Raw genomic sequence first — 16,720 nt, forward strand, 5'->3', positions numbered from 1 at the left:
ATAGGATCTTAGGTGTGTCTGAGAGACAGCTGGGCTTCAGATACCTGAAACCACTTTTCTCTTCTAAAAAAAAAAAAGCAAAAAAAAAAAAAAAAAAAAAAAAAAAAAAAAAAGAAAGAAAAAACCCAACACAACAAAAAGACTGAGTACAGCCAGGTACCTTTTCTATAAACTGCCACATCTGTAAGGATGCAGGTTACTCCCTACACAGTTGTTTCTGCTGTACTTGTGTGTTTTGAGCAACAGAACCTATAGCAGTGCCTAAGAGAGAAAGAGATCCATGTTACCTGGAAGTTCCACACACAAAGACATTTTGGAGGATAATAGCTTGGATAATAGGGACTTGTGATTCTCCCTTCATAGCCAATTTTCTCTTTTGTCACTATTGCTTTTCCACACCCTAGGGAAAAAAAAAAAGCAGCCAAAGTTGGTAAACCTCAATATATTTCCAGCAAGGCTATTCAGTGGGCTAAGAATCCAAATTTATCAGAATTTTCCTGCTGCAAAACAGGGCAGCTTAGGAACTGGATTTATCTGTGTTCAAGCTGTAAAAAGATACCCTTCCCAGGGATGCAGACAGACAGACAAGGGATGTAAAAATCTAGGATTACTTGCTGGGCTCGGCAGGACCAGAATAAAACATTGTGAAGTTTTATATCAGTTAGTTTCACTGAAGGCAGTTTACAAACCAGTGTCAGTGAACAGTGTTGCACATCAATAGATCCACACTGCAGTAGTAGATGAGGATCTCTAGTCATAAAATGCAGCCAGGTAGAAGAGAAATGGATAGTGTGCTAATCTAATCAGTCTCCTGGAAGCCAAAATTTCCTTTTATGACTGTTCAATGTATTTATAGAATTCATTAAAATCAAAACACACACACGCCTGCCCCCCCAAAAACCAACAAAAAAAGCCCAGCCCTGAATTTGAACTAACCAAACATACAAAAATAACAGCCCTGAACTGAAAGTTACTTGTGGTGGAGAATTTATCACATGTTTTTATGATAGTATTTTAATGCTTAACTACTCTCAACATGGAAAGTATGCAGCATCTTTTTAAGCATCTTGAATTTCTTTGCATTGGATTGTGTTAGATTTTTCTACTTGTGCTACTAGCCTGATGTTCCTTCGACTATTTGTGGTTATTGTCTCATCACTTCTTAAAGCTTAAAGCAATAGAAAACAGATTATCGACTTGACACACAAACATAACTGACTCTTTCATGTTAATGAGCAGGCAGGATCCAACAAAAATGCAACTGAAGTTTTATTTTCTGGAAGTAGATTTTAGCGCTGAACTCCTTCTACCGTTAAAATCACCACTGAGTCCCAATCCAGGGGAGAGGTCAGAGCTGTGCTACACCTGGAATAACAACTCCATCTACTGGCACATTGTAGTCCTGACCAGCTGAATACAGTCAGTACTGGTTTCAATCTTCTCCCTTCATATTTCACTTAAAGACAGCTAATCTGCACAGATTAAATGAATGAAGAGGAAAGCAGACGTTCGGTAACCCAGAGGAGATGAAAGAGAGAGACAGATGTGTAGATAAAAAGATTCAGGAGTCATTTGTCCATAACAAGGAACATGACAGTCACTTTGAGATCTTAGACAGAAACAATACAATAAACATTTCTGAACACAAACCAAACCTACTTTCTTGTGTAATGACCTCAAAATAGCCATGGAATTCCTTCTGTTCCTTTATTTGTGCTGCCTTAAACATTACCAACATGAGATTATTTGTGGACACAAGTGACACCCATGAATCAACTGGTTCACAAGCTCTGCGGAGGAAGAAAGGAGAGTACATATATAAACAATCATTTAAAAAAGAAAAAAAAAGTTGCACTCACTCTGTGTATAGATTTTTCCACTGGAGCAGAGCTTACCTACTTCAAACCTAGTAAAAACTCTATGCTTTTAAACACAAAATTACCTGTTACAAGGCCAGTTAGAAACTCAGCATTGGAAAGTCACTTCTTATAGAAAAGAAAGAAATTGCAAACATGAAAAGAAATACGGAATCATTAGCCACAGGAGATAATACTTTCAGCCGTCACTCCAAGCAAAAATGAATGAAGCCAATTGAAAAGAAAGGCCTGGAGAAAGAGAAAATTAGTTTTATTAGACCAACAGATTTAGGTTGGGTTTGGGGAGGGGGAAAGACAAGCAAGATATTCTTCAAGTCAGAAATGAAGAACCTGAGTCAATCAACTGGTCTCATTACAAAAAAAAAAAGCACAAAAATGTTATTTTTCATGTGCATTGCCTAGCAGATATCCTCAGACATCTACACAGTCTAACAAGTAAGTGAACACCATCTGCTGTTCTATAGACAAGTCAGAGAGTGATTCAGATTACCAGAGGATAACTCTTGAAGAGGATTGAAAAGCCAGTGCTCCTTTTTGAGGCTTATACACACACTGACAGGCCAGAGAAAAGGATTTCAGGGGTCAAAACACTAAGTTCTTCGTCTACTCGATGGAGGTGCTGTCTTTACCTTTTGGTATGACATACCTCTATGGAACTAGCTACCAAGAATTTAAAACAAACAAAAAAAAATCCCTAAACAACCCCACTGGATCATTAAAGACAGGAGGAAAAAAAAAAAAAAAAGAAGAAGAATTTTTGAAAATTCTGCATCCTTCAATGCATCAGAGCTTCAATTCTAGGTTTTAGTAACACTCTAAACTACTCAAATAGAGCAGCTTAAAAAAAGTACTGAACTGGTGAGTGGCAGTAAGTGTCCAAGGAACCACAAGACTTAGGTTTTTGAACTTCAGTCTTCATATGAAGAGCACTAAACTTCATATGGAAGAAGAGTTTGCTTAGGGGAGGAAATTCTGACGTTTTCTTTTAGTTAGTATCTGTTTCATGATAAGAAACAGAAAATTCCACCCAGTAATGTATGAACTTCTCAAAGTTCTGCAGTCAGGTGAATAGGCACTACAGTTGAAGAGTGAAGAAGAATTTAAAGAATATTTAACCATTTCTTTTATTAGCAAGATCAACTTTTCCACTTTTGTTAAAAAAAAAAAATAATAAATTTGCCAGGTGGTGTGTGCATAACACATGAAGATTAGAGTATTTTTAACGAAACAAACCAAAACCACCAAAAATGCAGTTGACAAATCTACAGGAATAAAAAAGAAACCACTAAAACAAATGATTGTCATTGAATTTTCAATGAAAATTTACTCACCGGTACAGTATCTTATGTTTGATTGGCATCAGAGAGTCATAAATGGTTAGTGAGTCAGTAATGCAGTTATCTGCTTCGATCTGAAGGGATACAATTGAAAGACGAATAAGATGTCCCACTGATGCAATCAGTTTAAAATAGCAGATCGTCCCCCCTGAGGTGGCATGGATATCCAGAGGAAAGCGCTCATATAGGCGATCAGCATACAGGTCATACATACAGTTTGTTCCTGTGGAAATGTCATATTTTCAATACTGGACACTCATTACAAAACTGTTAATTCTTCATGGAATACAAAAAAAAATTAATCCTAAACCAGATTTAAACTAAAGCAATTAATGAAACATAGCTAAACATGAAAACAAAGTTGTCTATGCCACTCTTTGTTTGCATCTTAGTTACAAGTCTTCAGTCAAGAAAAAATCTGTTCATAAAACTACAGATCACAGCAAACAGTGCTGTAAGTCCTTGTTGAGTATTTGCACAAAAGCACCAACATTTTGTACAAAGGGTATTCACAGTTAACAAAGATCTGTGGATCTCCCAAAGGATCAAATAATTGTTCACTGGGAAATGTTCATCAGAGCAGAAACCAACTGATATTAGGATATTTATAATAAATAAAATAAAACTAAGACAAAAATCAAGCCACATTTTTGTATTGCTCTGATTTTTTTAGATTATTGTTCAAAGATGACTTCTCAATGTTTTATTGTGAATTGAGCTGTAAGTGCTACCAATAAATCAAGATTCACTACTTCATTCAGGTAGAAGGGATGCTAGGACCTTTATTGTTCAACACTTGCTCAAAGCAGGGTCAAAATTAATTTAGATCAGGAGTTTGCCCTGTCAATTCTTGAAAGCATTTACAGCATTAGAAGTCACTGTTAGAAATGGAATTACCATGAAATGTAAATGATACAGCCAAGCCTACAGAACACTTTTATTAAAATAAAAAAAAAAAAAAAAAAAGCTGTGTCAGAGAAGAATCACCAGAGAACTAATGTACTTGCATCCAATTTTCCAATTAGCTTTAAACAATTGTTGCTTTCAAGTCAAACATCCTGAGGTCTTTATTTAAATTCAATATTGCAGCTCCCATTCAGCAAAAAGCTTAAGGATTTTTTTTGTTTGGTCTTAAAATCTTAAAATAGCTTTTTGAAAGGTGAGGAGGAGGAAAATGCAAATTAGGGAGAATAAAATCCAAAGTAAATATTTGCATTAATTTCTGCCTATTAAAAAGACAAGTCTCTGAAATAGTTACTACTGTGGAACACCAACTAGAGCACTGTGAAACCACTATTAATTGTTGCCTCAAATGAAATGTTGGCCTTTTAACCGGCAGTTAATCAAGACAGGAAGCGGCAGGCTTTGTCTGACTTCCACTTCTAATTTACAATCTTGAAACTAATGCTATGAATGTTCGCAAACAATATGTAAGGGTCACATACCGTTCAACTGAATTACAGTTATAACTATTTAAAGCTTTGGTTGAGCCATTGTTCTTCCTTCTTCCTTATTGTTCTTATCTCTTCCCAATAGCATTCTTTTTATAATAGGTACTTGTGCTTATTTACTCACCCTTAACAAAGCCAGCTTTCATCGTGATCTTTAGAATTATGTGACTACCATTATTTCTACTGAGTAGTTGATTATGTGACTAGCTCTCTGCTGGTGTGGAGCATGGTGCAGAGAATTCAGAGTTAGCTCTGCAACTAAAAGTAATGTAAGTACACCAGGTTGAAACCAAAGCTGGATACAGTCTTTACCCAAACAGACTCTTCATAGCCAGATACCATGGCAATGCAAGTCCCTCGCATCAACTGGACCTTGACAAGTCCCTTCTCCAACACATTCTTCAATAAATCTGCACTCCATTGCCGTGCCTCAAATTGCAACTAGGTGCATCTTCATGCCAAAGTAACTCCATTGCTCTCAAAATATAACTAGGCAATGCACCTTCCTTGCATGCTGATGCATTAACACTTTCATCTCTGCACCATATTCTATAGTCCGAAGCAGACACACTCAAGGCACCACAAGAAATGAAATTGCACCAATATAAGACTTTCCTCAACTCCTCTGGCAATCCATGTAGTTGTTCCCCTGCAACTTGCATACCAGCAGTGAGCTTCTCATTAATATTAGTTGCCACCTGTGGATGACTACACTGTAAGTCTCTGAAAGATGTCAAGAATACGGCCTGTCAACCTTCTCCCTTTGTGTGAAAGGTACCATCTAACTCCTCAAAAAGCCTTAGCATCAACATTTGTGTTGCACTTTTCTCATTATTTTCTTCTCTTCTAGGGACTGCACTCTGGAATAAATTGAAACACAGGGTCTGACTGTACTAATTCCTCTGCCCTGGAGCACTGAACCAGGAGTTGCAATTACTATGCAAGTAAGCACCAATACACAAAATTCTTTTCTATAATTAAGATGCATGTAAGGAGATGTCACAAAGGTCAATATTGCTATGCTTCGCATTTTAAGTCAGGAAAGGTTTTGAGCAAACGAATGTTGCAGCATTCAATTGACTTGAATTTTGATAAATTGTGGGTTGATGTCAATCTTGGCATTGCAAGTCATGGCCCAAGGTTTGTGACGCAAAGTCCACCTGTGGACAGCAGTACTTGGAGACCCTCACTTGGCTGCACTGGCAAAGTAATTGTTGAATTCTGAGAAAGGACACAAGCTAAAACCTTGCAAGATAGAAGCAGAAATCACAGATAGAAATGTAATTTTTAAAATAGTACAAGTTAACGTCTCAGAAAAGACAAATACAGACATGGAAAGGTATAAAACCCTTAAAAAAACCAAGAAGGTGCAACTTCACAAGATGAAAAGTAAGCCTGTGTCAAGGAACAAGGGAGGTCAACACATCCCTACATGATCTACAGCTGCTGGCTCAACAGAGTCTTATCAGGTGTCTGTGTCAAAGATGATCAGCAAACTATTGGTTAGCCTAGTAGAGTATTTTTTTCTAGGTACCTATTCCACGTACTAGTGAACATAGATATACTGTACTTTCAAACTGCTTGTAAAATCTCTGCACACTGCCAGAGAACCCTGCTGGGATGTTTATGACATGAAAACAAACAGTTACATAAGTAGTGTCTCCCATAAACCTGTCAAAACTCAACTGTTTAAACTAGTTTCTGTTGGGGAATTCATTCAAAAGAAGAACTTATCATTAATTCACAGAATCACAGAATCTTCTAGGTTGGAAGGGACCTTAAAGATCATCTTGTCCAACCGTCAACCTAACTGACAAAAATAGACACCCACACAACAAACAAGGAACATCATCACTAAACCATACCTCCCAGCACTACATCAACCCGTCCTTTGAACACCTCCAGGGATGGTGCCTCAACCACCTCCCTGGGCAGCCCATTTCAATGTCTGATAACCCTTTCAGTGAAAAAATTTTTCCTAATATCCAGCCTGAACCTCCCCTGGCGAAACAAGGAACATCATCACTAAACCATACCTCCCAGCACTACATCAACCCGTCTTTTGAACACCTCCAGGGATGGTGCCTCAACCACCTCCCTGGGCAGCCCATTCCAATGTCTGATAACCCTTTCAGTGAAAAAATTTTTCCTAATATCCAGCCTGAACCTCCCCTGGCGCAACTTGAGGCCATTTCCTCTTGTCCTGTCGCCTGTGACTTGAGAAAAGAGACCGACCTCCATCTCTCTACACCCTCCTTTCAGGGAGTTGTAGAGAGCAATAAGGTCTCCCCTCAGCCTCCTCTTCTCCAGGCTGAATAACCCCAGCTCCCTCAGCCTCTCCTCATAAGACTTATTCTCCAGACCCCTCACCATCTTTGTCGCCCTTCTCTGGACCCGCTCTAGCACCTCAATGTCTTTTTTAATTGGAGAACAGGAAGCAAAGGAGAATAAAGGATGAACAAAAGCATTGCTATTGTTTGTCTCAAAAGCCCATAAATAGATTTAAATTCAGTACTGCCCGGTCTGGAAAACTTTTATCTTCCCTTCAACACAGAGTGAATAACAAACAACTAACTGACAGAATTTACTTCCTACCATGCCACCAGGTACATCTTAAAATACAGTCAGACTAAAGGCAAGTAGTTTCTGTATTTGTCACAGGCAAGACTCCTGGCCACCTCTTATAGCAGCTCATGACATAAATAGCAAGGCTGAATTTAACCCTCTTAAATTAACACAGAACAGCATCTCTGAGTCTAAGGCATGATCTAAAAGCTTTGTTCTCTACCTCTTCTCTGCGAGCAAGCTGTCAAAACGGTGAATTACCTGTTCCTGTTGTTGACCAATAATCTGAACGAAGACCTGCTGCACAGAAAGAGAGTTGTGTGAGTATACTCTTGCCCAAAACCCAGAATTCAGGGTTTAATTCAATCACACTTCTTTAATCAAAATACTAAACACACAGGACAAAACAGCTATCTCAGCAAGGGAGGCTGCCCAAGCCCCCTTCGTTTCTGCAAGCAGCTTCGGAGGTATCATGTCCTCTTTCCTGGGGAAAGAAGAACCTGAATGTCAATTACGTAGTCAAATTTAATTGAAGGACTGAAACAGAGACACCCAGGAGGTCATTTTCCTACCCTTGGCCACAATCTTTCAGCTTTCATTTGCCAGACTTGTTGAATGAAGTTTGTTCTGTCTTTCATTCATAGAGCTGAAAATCATACAACATTTTGTAGCCAATTACATTGAACAGATACTTGAATCCTACATTACTAAATTCTTCCCCAGACAGGAATGGCACAGGAGTTGTTTAATGATTGGGTAGCTTTATAATCCATTTCTTAATCTTTAATAAAGAAGTGACAAGAATCTCATTTTTAATGGAGGGTCTAAAGTTTGATCCATGTAGAAATCTTAATCCTTCACCTTTTGATACTTCCAAAAATCACAGATTAACGCAAATCTGAGCTAGGTAACAAGGTGTCAGGCTTAGCTCCTGAATTTGAACATAAGCACTCCAAGTAAAGGAATTTTGCACTTAGTGTTCACAGGGATACTTTCTACCTTGATTTGACCTCAAAACTGGTTTTGATTTTCCTTTCCCCTGCCATAATTATTTTAGTATTAGAAGATAATAGGAGCTAATTAGAAACTGGATAAAGATTTTGCTTTATTATAGAGTTTTTTACTCCAAGATAAAAAAAATTGGCTTAATGAAGTCTTTCCTCAAGGATGTGGGTATGTGCTAATACTAACCACTTAGTACAATGGAGTCCATGTCGACTGCAAGACCCTGAAGACTTCCCACTGAGGTCCGGTTAATGATACTTGTGTGAATGGAATCCTTCAAAATGGCAGCCACACAGTCCTCACACAGCACTTGGCCTTTCGCCTGTGGTACCACAAACACGATCCAGAAATGAATAAGGAGGCCTCCCTTGTTGTTGTTACTGAAACAAAAAGGTCCTACAGTTTACCATCATGTTGAAAGTTTTCTGAAGACTAGACTCTCAACACAAGCATCTGAAGTACAAATTGAGAGGAGCATGGCTCACTTCCATCTTGCCTTGTTGCTTTGACATACTGAATGTATGTTCTCTCCTAAAATATAAATTAAAAAGAAAAAAAGCCCAAAATGCCAAAAAGCACTCCTCACGCTTAGTTGGGGATCTTCACTAGGCTGAATTCCTGAGGGCTCCTGACTTTTGAGACCAGTGGTAATCAACATATCTACTTGAATCATAGCTAGATTGTCTCCTAGAGATCATTGGATTGGAATAGCAAATCCTCTAGCATCAATTGCATACATAAGACCAGAGTAAATGTATTTTATTGCAGTATAGGGATTTTCTCCCTCTTCTGTCGATAGGAAAAGGTTTTATGCCAATAACGTTACTTATAAAATACATCCAACTTGGTCACTAACACAGAGTAGTGCTCTAACAGCATGTTTAAGTGGTTAAACTTCTATGTGAGCTACCAGTCAAAACATTACCAGACCTCTTTAGGGACACTATTTCTGTTTACTTAAGTTATCCTCCTGGCAGACAGGAAATGCTTATATGACTTTTGTTTGCCCTTACTTTTGTGAAATGAATTGGTACAGGTTATAAATGTATTTTGCCATTGAGACAAGTGCATAGCAAAGAGATTAAATCATAACTGCTGGCAACAGGTTTCTCTTGTGGACTCGTTACATTATATACTACGCAGCAGAAATACAATTACATTAATCACGGTTTTACCTGACTTCTGAAACTGTGGACTGCTTATAAAACTTGGAGAAAGAGGAGGTTGTGTAGACCAAGTTCATCTGAAAAAGAAAGTATTAAGCCAATGAAGAATTAGCATTTCTGAAAATCAGCTATACCTAGAGATGCTATATGCCTAGGCTTTCCCAGCAAGATCCTCTTTTCCACCAAGAATACGCATTCTGCACACATTTCCTGACATCCAGCAGTGAAGCCAGGCAGAGCAGCAGACATGAACAGACCAGCTCTGCAATGCTCCCATAACAACTCCAATATTCCCAGGAAGCATCAAATCTTCTGCCCATGGCCAGCTGACGTGTACAGCAATGCTTTTTGCCAATAAATGAGTTTTGAAAAGAGTGCACATTCTTTGCCCAGCAAATCCCAAGCACAGAGGGCTTCCCTATCCTGATGCTGAAACCTGGGACTAATCTTTAGGAAATAAGCACATACTCATAACATTTAGTGTGTTGGTACCAAGGTGTGGTTAACAGCACGTCAGAGCATTTTCCACAGAAGGGGCCTCTGGAGAGCTTCTAGCCCAACCCCTCTGCTCAAAGCAGAATCAACTACACCCCATGGCTCAGGGCCACTTCCAGTTGAATGGAAGTCTCCATTCTCCAAGAATGAAGAGTCCACAACCTCTCTGCACAACCTGCTCCAGTGTTCAATCACCTTCACAGTTTAACTATTTTTTCTAATACTTGTGTGGAATTTTCTTGCATTTCAATTCAGTTTGTGTCTATTTTCTTCACTAACAGCTTAGTATTAGCATATTTCTTTCCAATACACACTGTAATATATGTGGAGATGGAAAAATCTCTGCTCGTTTCACGCTGTGAGACTACCTTTGGGAAAAGCAAGCTCTCGATTCCACCAGTTTTTTGTATGTGTGAGATGATACCAGTGTGACAATAACCTTCATTCCTCTTGTTTAAGAGGCACATTTCTAAAGCCACAAGGTGGCATGTACCTCAAGCTGTTCAGACTTCATCCTGCTGCTTAATGGTTAAAATTAATGTCCAAGGGACTGTAACATGGATTATTTTGAAGCAAAGGCTGTAAATATCACATTAATATTAGGCCCTAACTTATAGTGTTTGAAACAGGAAGTTTGAACAACTATTTTTAGGGCCTAAATAAAATGGACAGAGCTCAATCTTTCTCCAGATTAGACTACAAGAGATTTTATATGTTACTGCTTCTACTGAAGGGGAAAGGAGCCTATCTTGAGAGGTTCTTCCCCTACCATTCTAGGGGTCTCTGGGCCAGGAGCTATGAACAAAAGGGTTTCAAAGAGAAAAAAAACAAACAAACAAAAAAACAAATCCCCCACATCCCTACTAGCAATTTTAGTCAAGCCATGTCACCAAGAAATGCAGTTCAGCCACGTAAAATCCATTGGTGAGTTCAGACAGCTTACATACGGAAAAATAATTTCCAAGTTACATTTAAGTAGGAGGTGGTGACACTGGCAGCTCACACTTGCTGTCTGTCACCTCTCTCCACTGTGTGTGACAACAGCAGGATGCTCTGGGACAAGAGCAAGACATGGGACTCACAGCAGGTTAGAGCTGCTCCATGGAGAGTGGGGAAAAGACATTTCTTGAGCTCGTTGTCTGTTACCCCTGCCTGAAAGCTCTTCAGTCACTAAGGTGCAGGACTAGGAAAGCTAGACTATCTGCTTTCGAGTATTGTGATCCAGCTTTTAGGAGTGGGGGAAAGAGGTAGAGCTGGAAAACAGGGACATAAGTTCATATTATAAGACAAAAAAACCTTAGCAACTACTCAAAAATCCCTTGGTTCTATCTGATACCATTTGTTTGTTTGTTTAGCAGTTTTCTTACTATCGCTTAAATCCTTATGTGGACAGCACTGCATTTTCTGGCATTAAGGTCTTTTTACTCCCCGCACCAAATGTCTTTAACGTCAAATTCACTCTTAAGCAAGATTCCCACACCTCTCTTCCCACTTTAGAGCAGCCTTAACTGCCTACAACAGAGCGCTATTTCTGCTTTGAATAATGCAAGGTGTTTGGGATGAATAATGGTCTTTAGAATACCTGGCATAAGAAGGAAATGTAAATGTAAATGTGCTTGAGAGCTCTAAGGTAATTATAGATGCTCTAAGGCAGGAGACTGGCAGCAGACATCAATTTAAATGCAAAAGACTTCATTGGTGTAATGTCACAAAAGTGGCAATTAAGTTTTGCAGGGCTTGTGTAGAGTTCTATTCATAGACTGGTTTGTGGAGGGAAATAGGTAAAATTTGAATGTAAAAGAATGTAAAGTGGAAATGCAAAGTCAAACAGGCCTTTTCAAAACTCAGTTTGTGATTAACAAGCTAAAGCACTCGGTTCCTATCTCAGTTCCAGATAGCCACCCTTTGTACACAGTCTTCCAGGGGGCAGGAGGCAGCAGAACACCACAGCGGACCCAATAGCACCTGAAAGTTTTTGCTTAGCCAAGCCGCCCACTCGTCTTACCACATGCTGCACATTCTGTGCCACAGAGAGGAATTCTTTCGACTCCTTCTGCCTATATTCTGGGAGAAACTCTATGTTGGCAACACGAAACAGTCCAACAAAATACAACGCATCTTTGTTTTCTGCCTGAACTGCAAGAAACAAAGACGACAGTTAGCCTCCAACTTTTTTATATTTAATAACAATGAGATTTTTTTTTCTGATTAAATTCTAAATCAAATCAATCTATTCAGCCTTACAGTGGAAAGGACTACCAAATGAACACTATATTTTCACAGCCAAACTGTTCTAGATGAATACCACGGTATGAAGGTTAATTGAGCACCAGTTCCACATACACAAGATAAGATGCCACCATATAAATGAACCAGCATAACAAAGGAAATATCAACATCCAGCTTCTGGAGCATCCCTAAGGAATCTTAGGCAATATTAACAATGGGGGTTTAAACCAGAGAACATAGCTTTTGCTGCTTACTTAGATGCATCAAGAAAGAAGAAAACAATCCACAGAAGTGATAATTTCTTGATCTGACCAGTGTTTTTACAGGTCTTAAAATAAATATTTGTCTTCTATATTTTATTCCCCTTGAATTTACCAAGATGCCCAAAAGTCTTTTAGGCCCCGTTTATTTAAGTTTCTTGTTTATTTTAAGAACAGCCTTCATAAGTGAGATCCTAAACCCAACTGAAAGTGCTACTGGGGATAGTGATGTATGAAATTGTCATGAGCTTTCAGCAACTCACCAATGAAGAGCCACAGTAATGTCCAGGTTACAACTCCTAAAATGAATAGAATGAGGGTAAAGAGAATTATTTTGTTTTGAAAATTCCACAGCAACTTATCCTTTTTCTTCAATTTCTCATGTTTTCTCCTTGCCAGAATCCTCTTTGCCAACTTATCTTCTGCAGTTACCATTTTTACTGAGATGTTGGCTACCTAAAATAAGGTGAAAGACAACAAAAAATGAAGAACATTTCTAACAGCAATTGACTGATCAACGTCTAGAACGGATTCCTACACACATTTATCTGTTACTGCATATACACAACTATAATTAACTTAGTAGCTTAAAACTCCAGTCAGAAAGTAAGGTCCTTTTCATCCAAACACTTGCTAATATAACACAAAGTCAGTCCCTGTTGCATAAGGGTGTAAAACCACAATGTATTCTAGGATAGGAGCTCACCATGCAACAGCTACCCAGAAATAACCATCTGAATGAATGCTAATATCCTTATGCATCCCTCATTAGTATAAATTAGCCCTTTAGTCCAAAGGGTAGATAATGCTGAATTACCTTGTACTATCTTCAGCTGAGAAGTATATGCAGACTGGGACTGCACAATAGCAGCTTTTCACCAGCAGCTTGGTAACATAACCTAGCAAGGCGTCTCATGACCCTAGTAGTTGTTATGTTTATGCAAGTTTGATGAAGAAGCAGACACACATTCAGTCATTCATTCCCTTTGCATGAACTAGGAGGGAGGTGTTAGCATGATATTCAAATAGACAATCCTTTTTCCAATACTATAGCTTGTCCTTTCCCTGTTAAAAAACCAAGAGACAGGCATATGCACGCTACCATTGTTTCCTCCCAGCCCATTGTCAAAATGCCACTGCTGTTCAGAAAAAAAAAAAAAAGCTATTTTCTTCTCAGACCAGAACTACCCCAATACAAGTGGGCTCAATCCCTTCATTCTTCAGAAAAAAAGTCTCCATTTCCTTTCAGGAGGAGGAGCAGTGGGTACAGACATCCTCCTCCTGCATGTCCAGATCCCTTTGAGAAGTTTCCTCCAGTAGGCAGGAGGACACAGGTCTTGTTGGGATGGGACCTGGACAAAGTCATCACCTGGATACCCACCCCCTTGATGGTTTACTTTGAACTACAGTCCCAGATTTTCTAAAGCTAGATTCAAAATACCTCCTGACCATCTTATCTACGTACACTTTACAATTTCCTTAAGCAAAACGTGGAAGAACCGAACTGGAAGATTTCAGACTTGTATCTTCTACCTACATAATTAACAGCATTTATTTTGCATGTTCTCAAGAAAAACACAATTTGCCTGTCTTCTGAATTTTTTAAAAAACTTTTTAAGTATAAATCTGTTTGTTTAAAGCTCTCCTCTGTCATGTAAAGTTCCCTTAAACACTCAGGTATTCAATAAGACAGCTTAAGACAGCTGAATGAATGCTCGGTTCTGACATCTGAAATTTGGGACACTTACATCAAGGTTCCCTCAAGAATATTTTCTGTATAAGTTTCCAAATGTCATTCATTTTTGTAACTGCAGACCTAACCAGAGAGATTCATTCTTAAAAACTGGATACAAATTCCTGTCAAGGATTGTTAAAAACTGCTCAAGATTGACATCACTGGACTGTAAGTGTGCACTTGAAACAGCTCATGTCTTCTTTGCATCTACTACAATTCTAATGTTATTTTTAAAAATGCACTTCATGTATCGAGGCTTGCATGGCAAAGTTCTCTATAACACAGGATTCATAAGAATACAGAATGCTATGTTCTACATTTTAAATATTTCCCTAGGTTATATTAACTTATATAAATACTTTATAGTAAGAAAAAAATAAAAAAGGCAAAGTTAAGCTGTTCCCTTCTCCTGATAAGGCTCAAAATTCTTAATTCAGCTTTCCTCTCTACTGCAATGTAGTTCTTGTGCTCTAGAATTGGTTTCCAGCTAAAACTGCAATTTGACTATCACCACACACTGAATTATTTAATTGCTTATTTGTCATGAGTTAATGCTTGTGCAATAGTCCCCTTCTGTATGTTCTTAGGGAAAAGCAAAACACTTTACCTACTTTAATGTTGGCTTTCTTGCCTAGAAATTGGTTTCTTTTTGGAAAAACATGCTGCCATGATACCAATATAAGCTTTTCCTATTGTCACACCGACATTCTCATTATTTCACTTGTCTGAAAATACACGTAACAAGCAATCTGAAGATACACAAATGTATGTTGGCATTTTCAGGTTGAGTTATAAAACAGAAAGTTATAAATCTAACTGGGATGTTAGGTTTAATATTTGAGAATTAGATCATAAGAGATCTAATAGTGTCAAGAAGGGTATAAAATCAAGAATGCTTAAGTCACCTACTTACGCTTAGTTCTTCTTCAGGTTTAGCTGCTGGGGGATCATTTTTTTCATCCATTCCAGCAGAATTAATTTTATTGGTTGTCCCACCTGAAAAAGAACCTTGCACCTTTTCTCAGGCACCACTTCTACTTCTGAAGCTGAAGACAGCTAACAGCAATGTCCAGGACCAAGAGAGGCATCAATTTACTTTGATGAGTTTCCAATTGTAATCTCATCTGCCCTGTTGCTCTTTTGTGAACATTAGAAGGATACTATCAAGTAACTTTAGGCATGAAATTTAGACTCAATAAATAGACTTTTGATTGTATTTTTAAGCTCAAAGAGACTCCAACTTGTGAAAAAAAAAATCACAATGCTAAAATCTATACATCACTAAAACTTCACAAAATTAGTTGCCACAAAGAACAAAAGTAGCAAGTAAAATGTAAACATGAAAGCAAGACCATGCAACTAAAAGAAAGAAAATTACTGTAAGCACCTTGAGTCAGGGTGCTGCAAATAGCAGATAATCAGTGCAAAACAAGAAGAGCGTTTTTACTCTTTTCTAGAATGTTGTAACATGCTTTTTGAACACTCAAATTTAGTTATTTTATTGTAACTAAGAAATAAACTGTTCTAGGCAAGACATTTTGATTGTTAAAATAGATCAGGCTACACACTGAGAATCCTCTTTGTAATCAGATGCAGGAAGTCACTTGTACCATAACAGTTCCATCCTATTTTCTTTGATAATTAAATATTTATAGAGGATGTAAACCAGTACTTTCCTCAATGGATGCTACCTATAGAGCTGTCTTTACTTTTAAGTGATTAACAATCTCAATACCTTTCTTGGGTCAGCTTCAGAAATGGAACTGAAATTCAGAACTGGAGAAACGCCAACTTCTTATTATAAAAAAAATACACCTTTAAAAATAATTTTTAATTTATCTTTGAAGATATAAAACGTTGACTAACAATCATATAAAGTTTAGCCATACAGTAGTGGAGAGGCATAGAATAGAAAAGATGTAGCCTCACCTCATAACAGGCGAGCTCCAGGTGCCATCTACGCTCCATCGGTGTAACCAACAATAGATGACTCCAGCTACAAGGCAAAAAATGCTACAGTTAGATAATATACTTGTAAACTTGTATTTCATGCCAGCGTGCTAGTCTTTGCTTTCTGCCCTGAAGCACAATATTTATGTCCTCAGTCATTATTATTCATTCTAGAACTGCAATATATTTTATATAAAGAGATACTTTAAGGTCTGGGCCTTGTTAATGTTTTAGTAGCATAGGTAAATCTATTCATTTAATCCATATTACCATATATAATTGCCTCCATCTTCCACTTTTCTTTTTTTTTTTTTTTTTTTTTTTAATAATTACACTTAATTTTTGGAGGACTGCTGTGGCCTCTTAAAGTGTTCATGTAACCCCCAAAAGCCTTCTACTGTGCACAGGGAGTTACTGTGATAGAAATGTGATCTCAGAAGCTGGTCCAGAGGTTAAAAGAGTATTGTACATAAAAATACTTTCCCTCTGTCAGTATCAGTGTTTTGCATGTTTATTCAGTAAGCCCTTTATGCTCTGAGAAAGCACAGTTATCCTCTGCAGATTTCACTTTTCTTCAGCTATTTAACTTCACATATTTTTCTCCTGAGATGACAAAAATAACTATAGTGTTTGTTATTGAAGTAGCAAAA

At 38.0% G+C, this 16,720-nt stretch overlaps 1 protein-coding gene across 1 annotated transcript in view; it reads right to left on the reverse strand.

The window, feature by feature from the left end:
• The window catches only part of TMPRSS7 (transmembrane protease, serine 7), a 31,517-nt gene extending 16,273 nt beyond the window's left edge, over window positions 1-15,244 (reverse strand). Inside the window, 10 exon segments of the mRNA XM_014947177.1 lie at window positions 288-400; window positions 1,660-1,790; window positions 3,209-3,437; window positions 7,492-7,530; window positions 8,422-8,615; window positions 9,411-9,478; window positions 11,902-12,032; window positions 12,649-12,841; window positions 15,034-15,126; window positions 15,128-15,244. Of these exon segments, the coding sequence (XP_014802663.1) occupies window positions 288-400; window positions 1,660-1,790; window positions 3,209-3,437; window positions 7,492-7,530; window positions 8,422-8,615; window positions 9,411-9,478; window positions 11,902-12,032; window positions 12,649-12,841; window positions 15,034-15,126; window positions 15,128-15,244 (1,308 nt within the window).
• Between the last annotated feature and the right edge of the window lie 1,476 nt (window positions 15,245-16,720).

Source organism: Calidris pugnax, unplaced genomic scaffold (assembly GCF_001431845.1).
Source record: "Calidris pugnax isolate Ruff unplaced genomic scaffold, ASM143184v1 scaffold95, whole genome shotgun sequence".
NCBI classification, from domain to species: domain Eukaryota; kingdom Metazoa; phylum Chordata; class Aves; order Charadriiformes; family Scolopacidae; genus Calidris; species Calidris pugnax.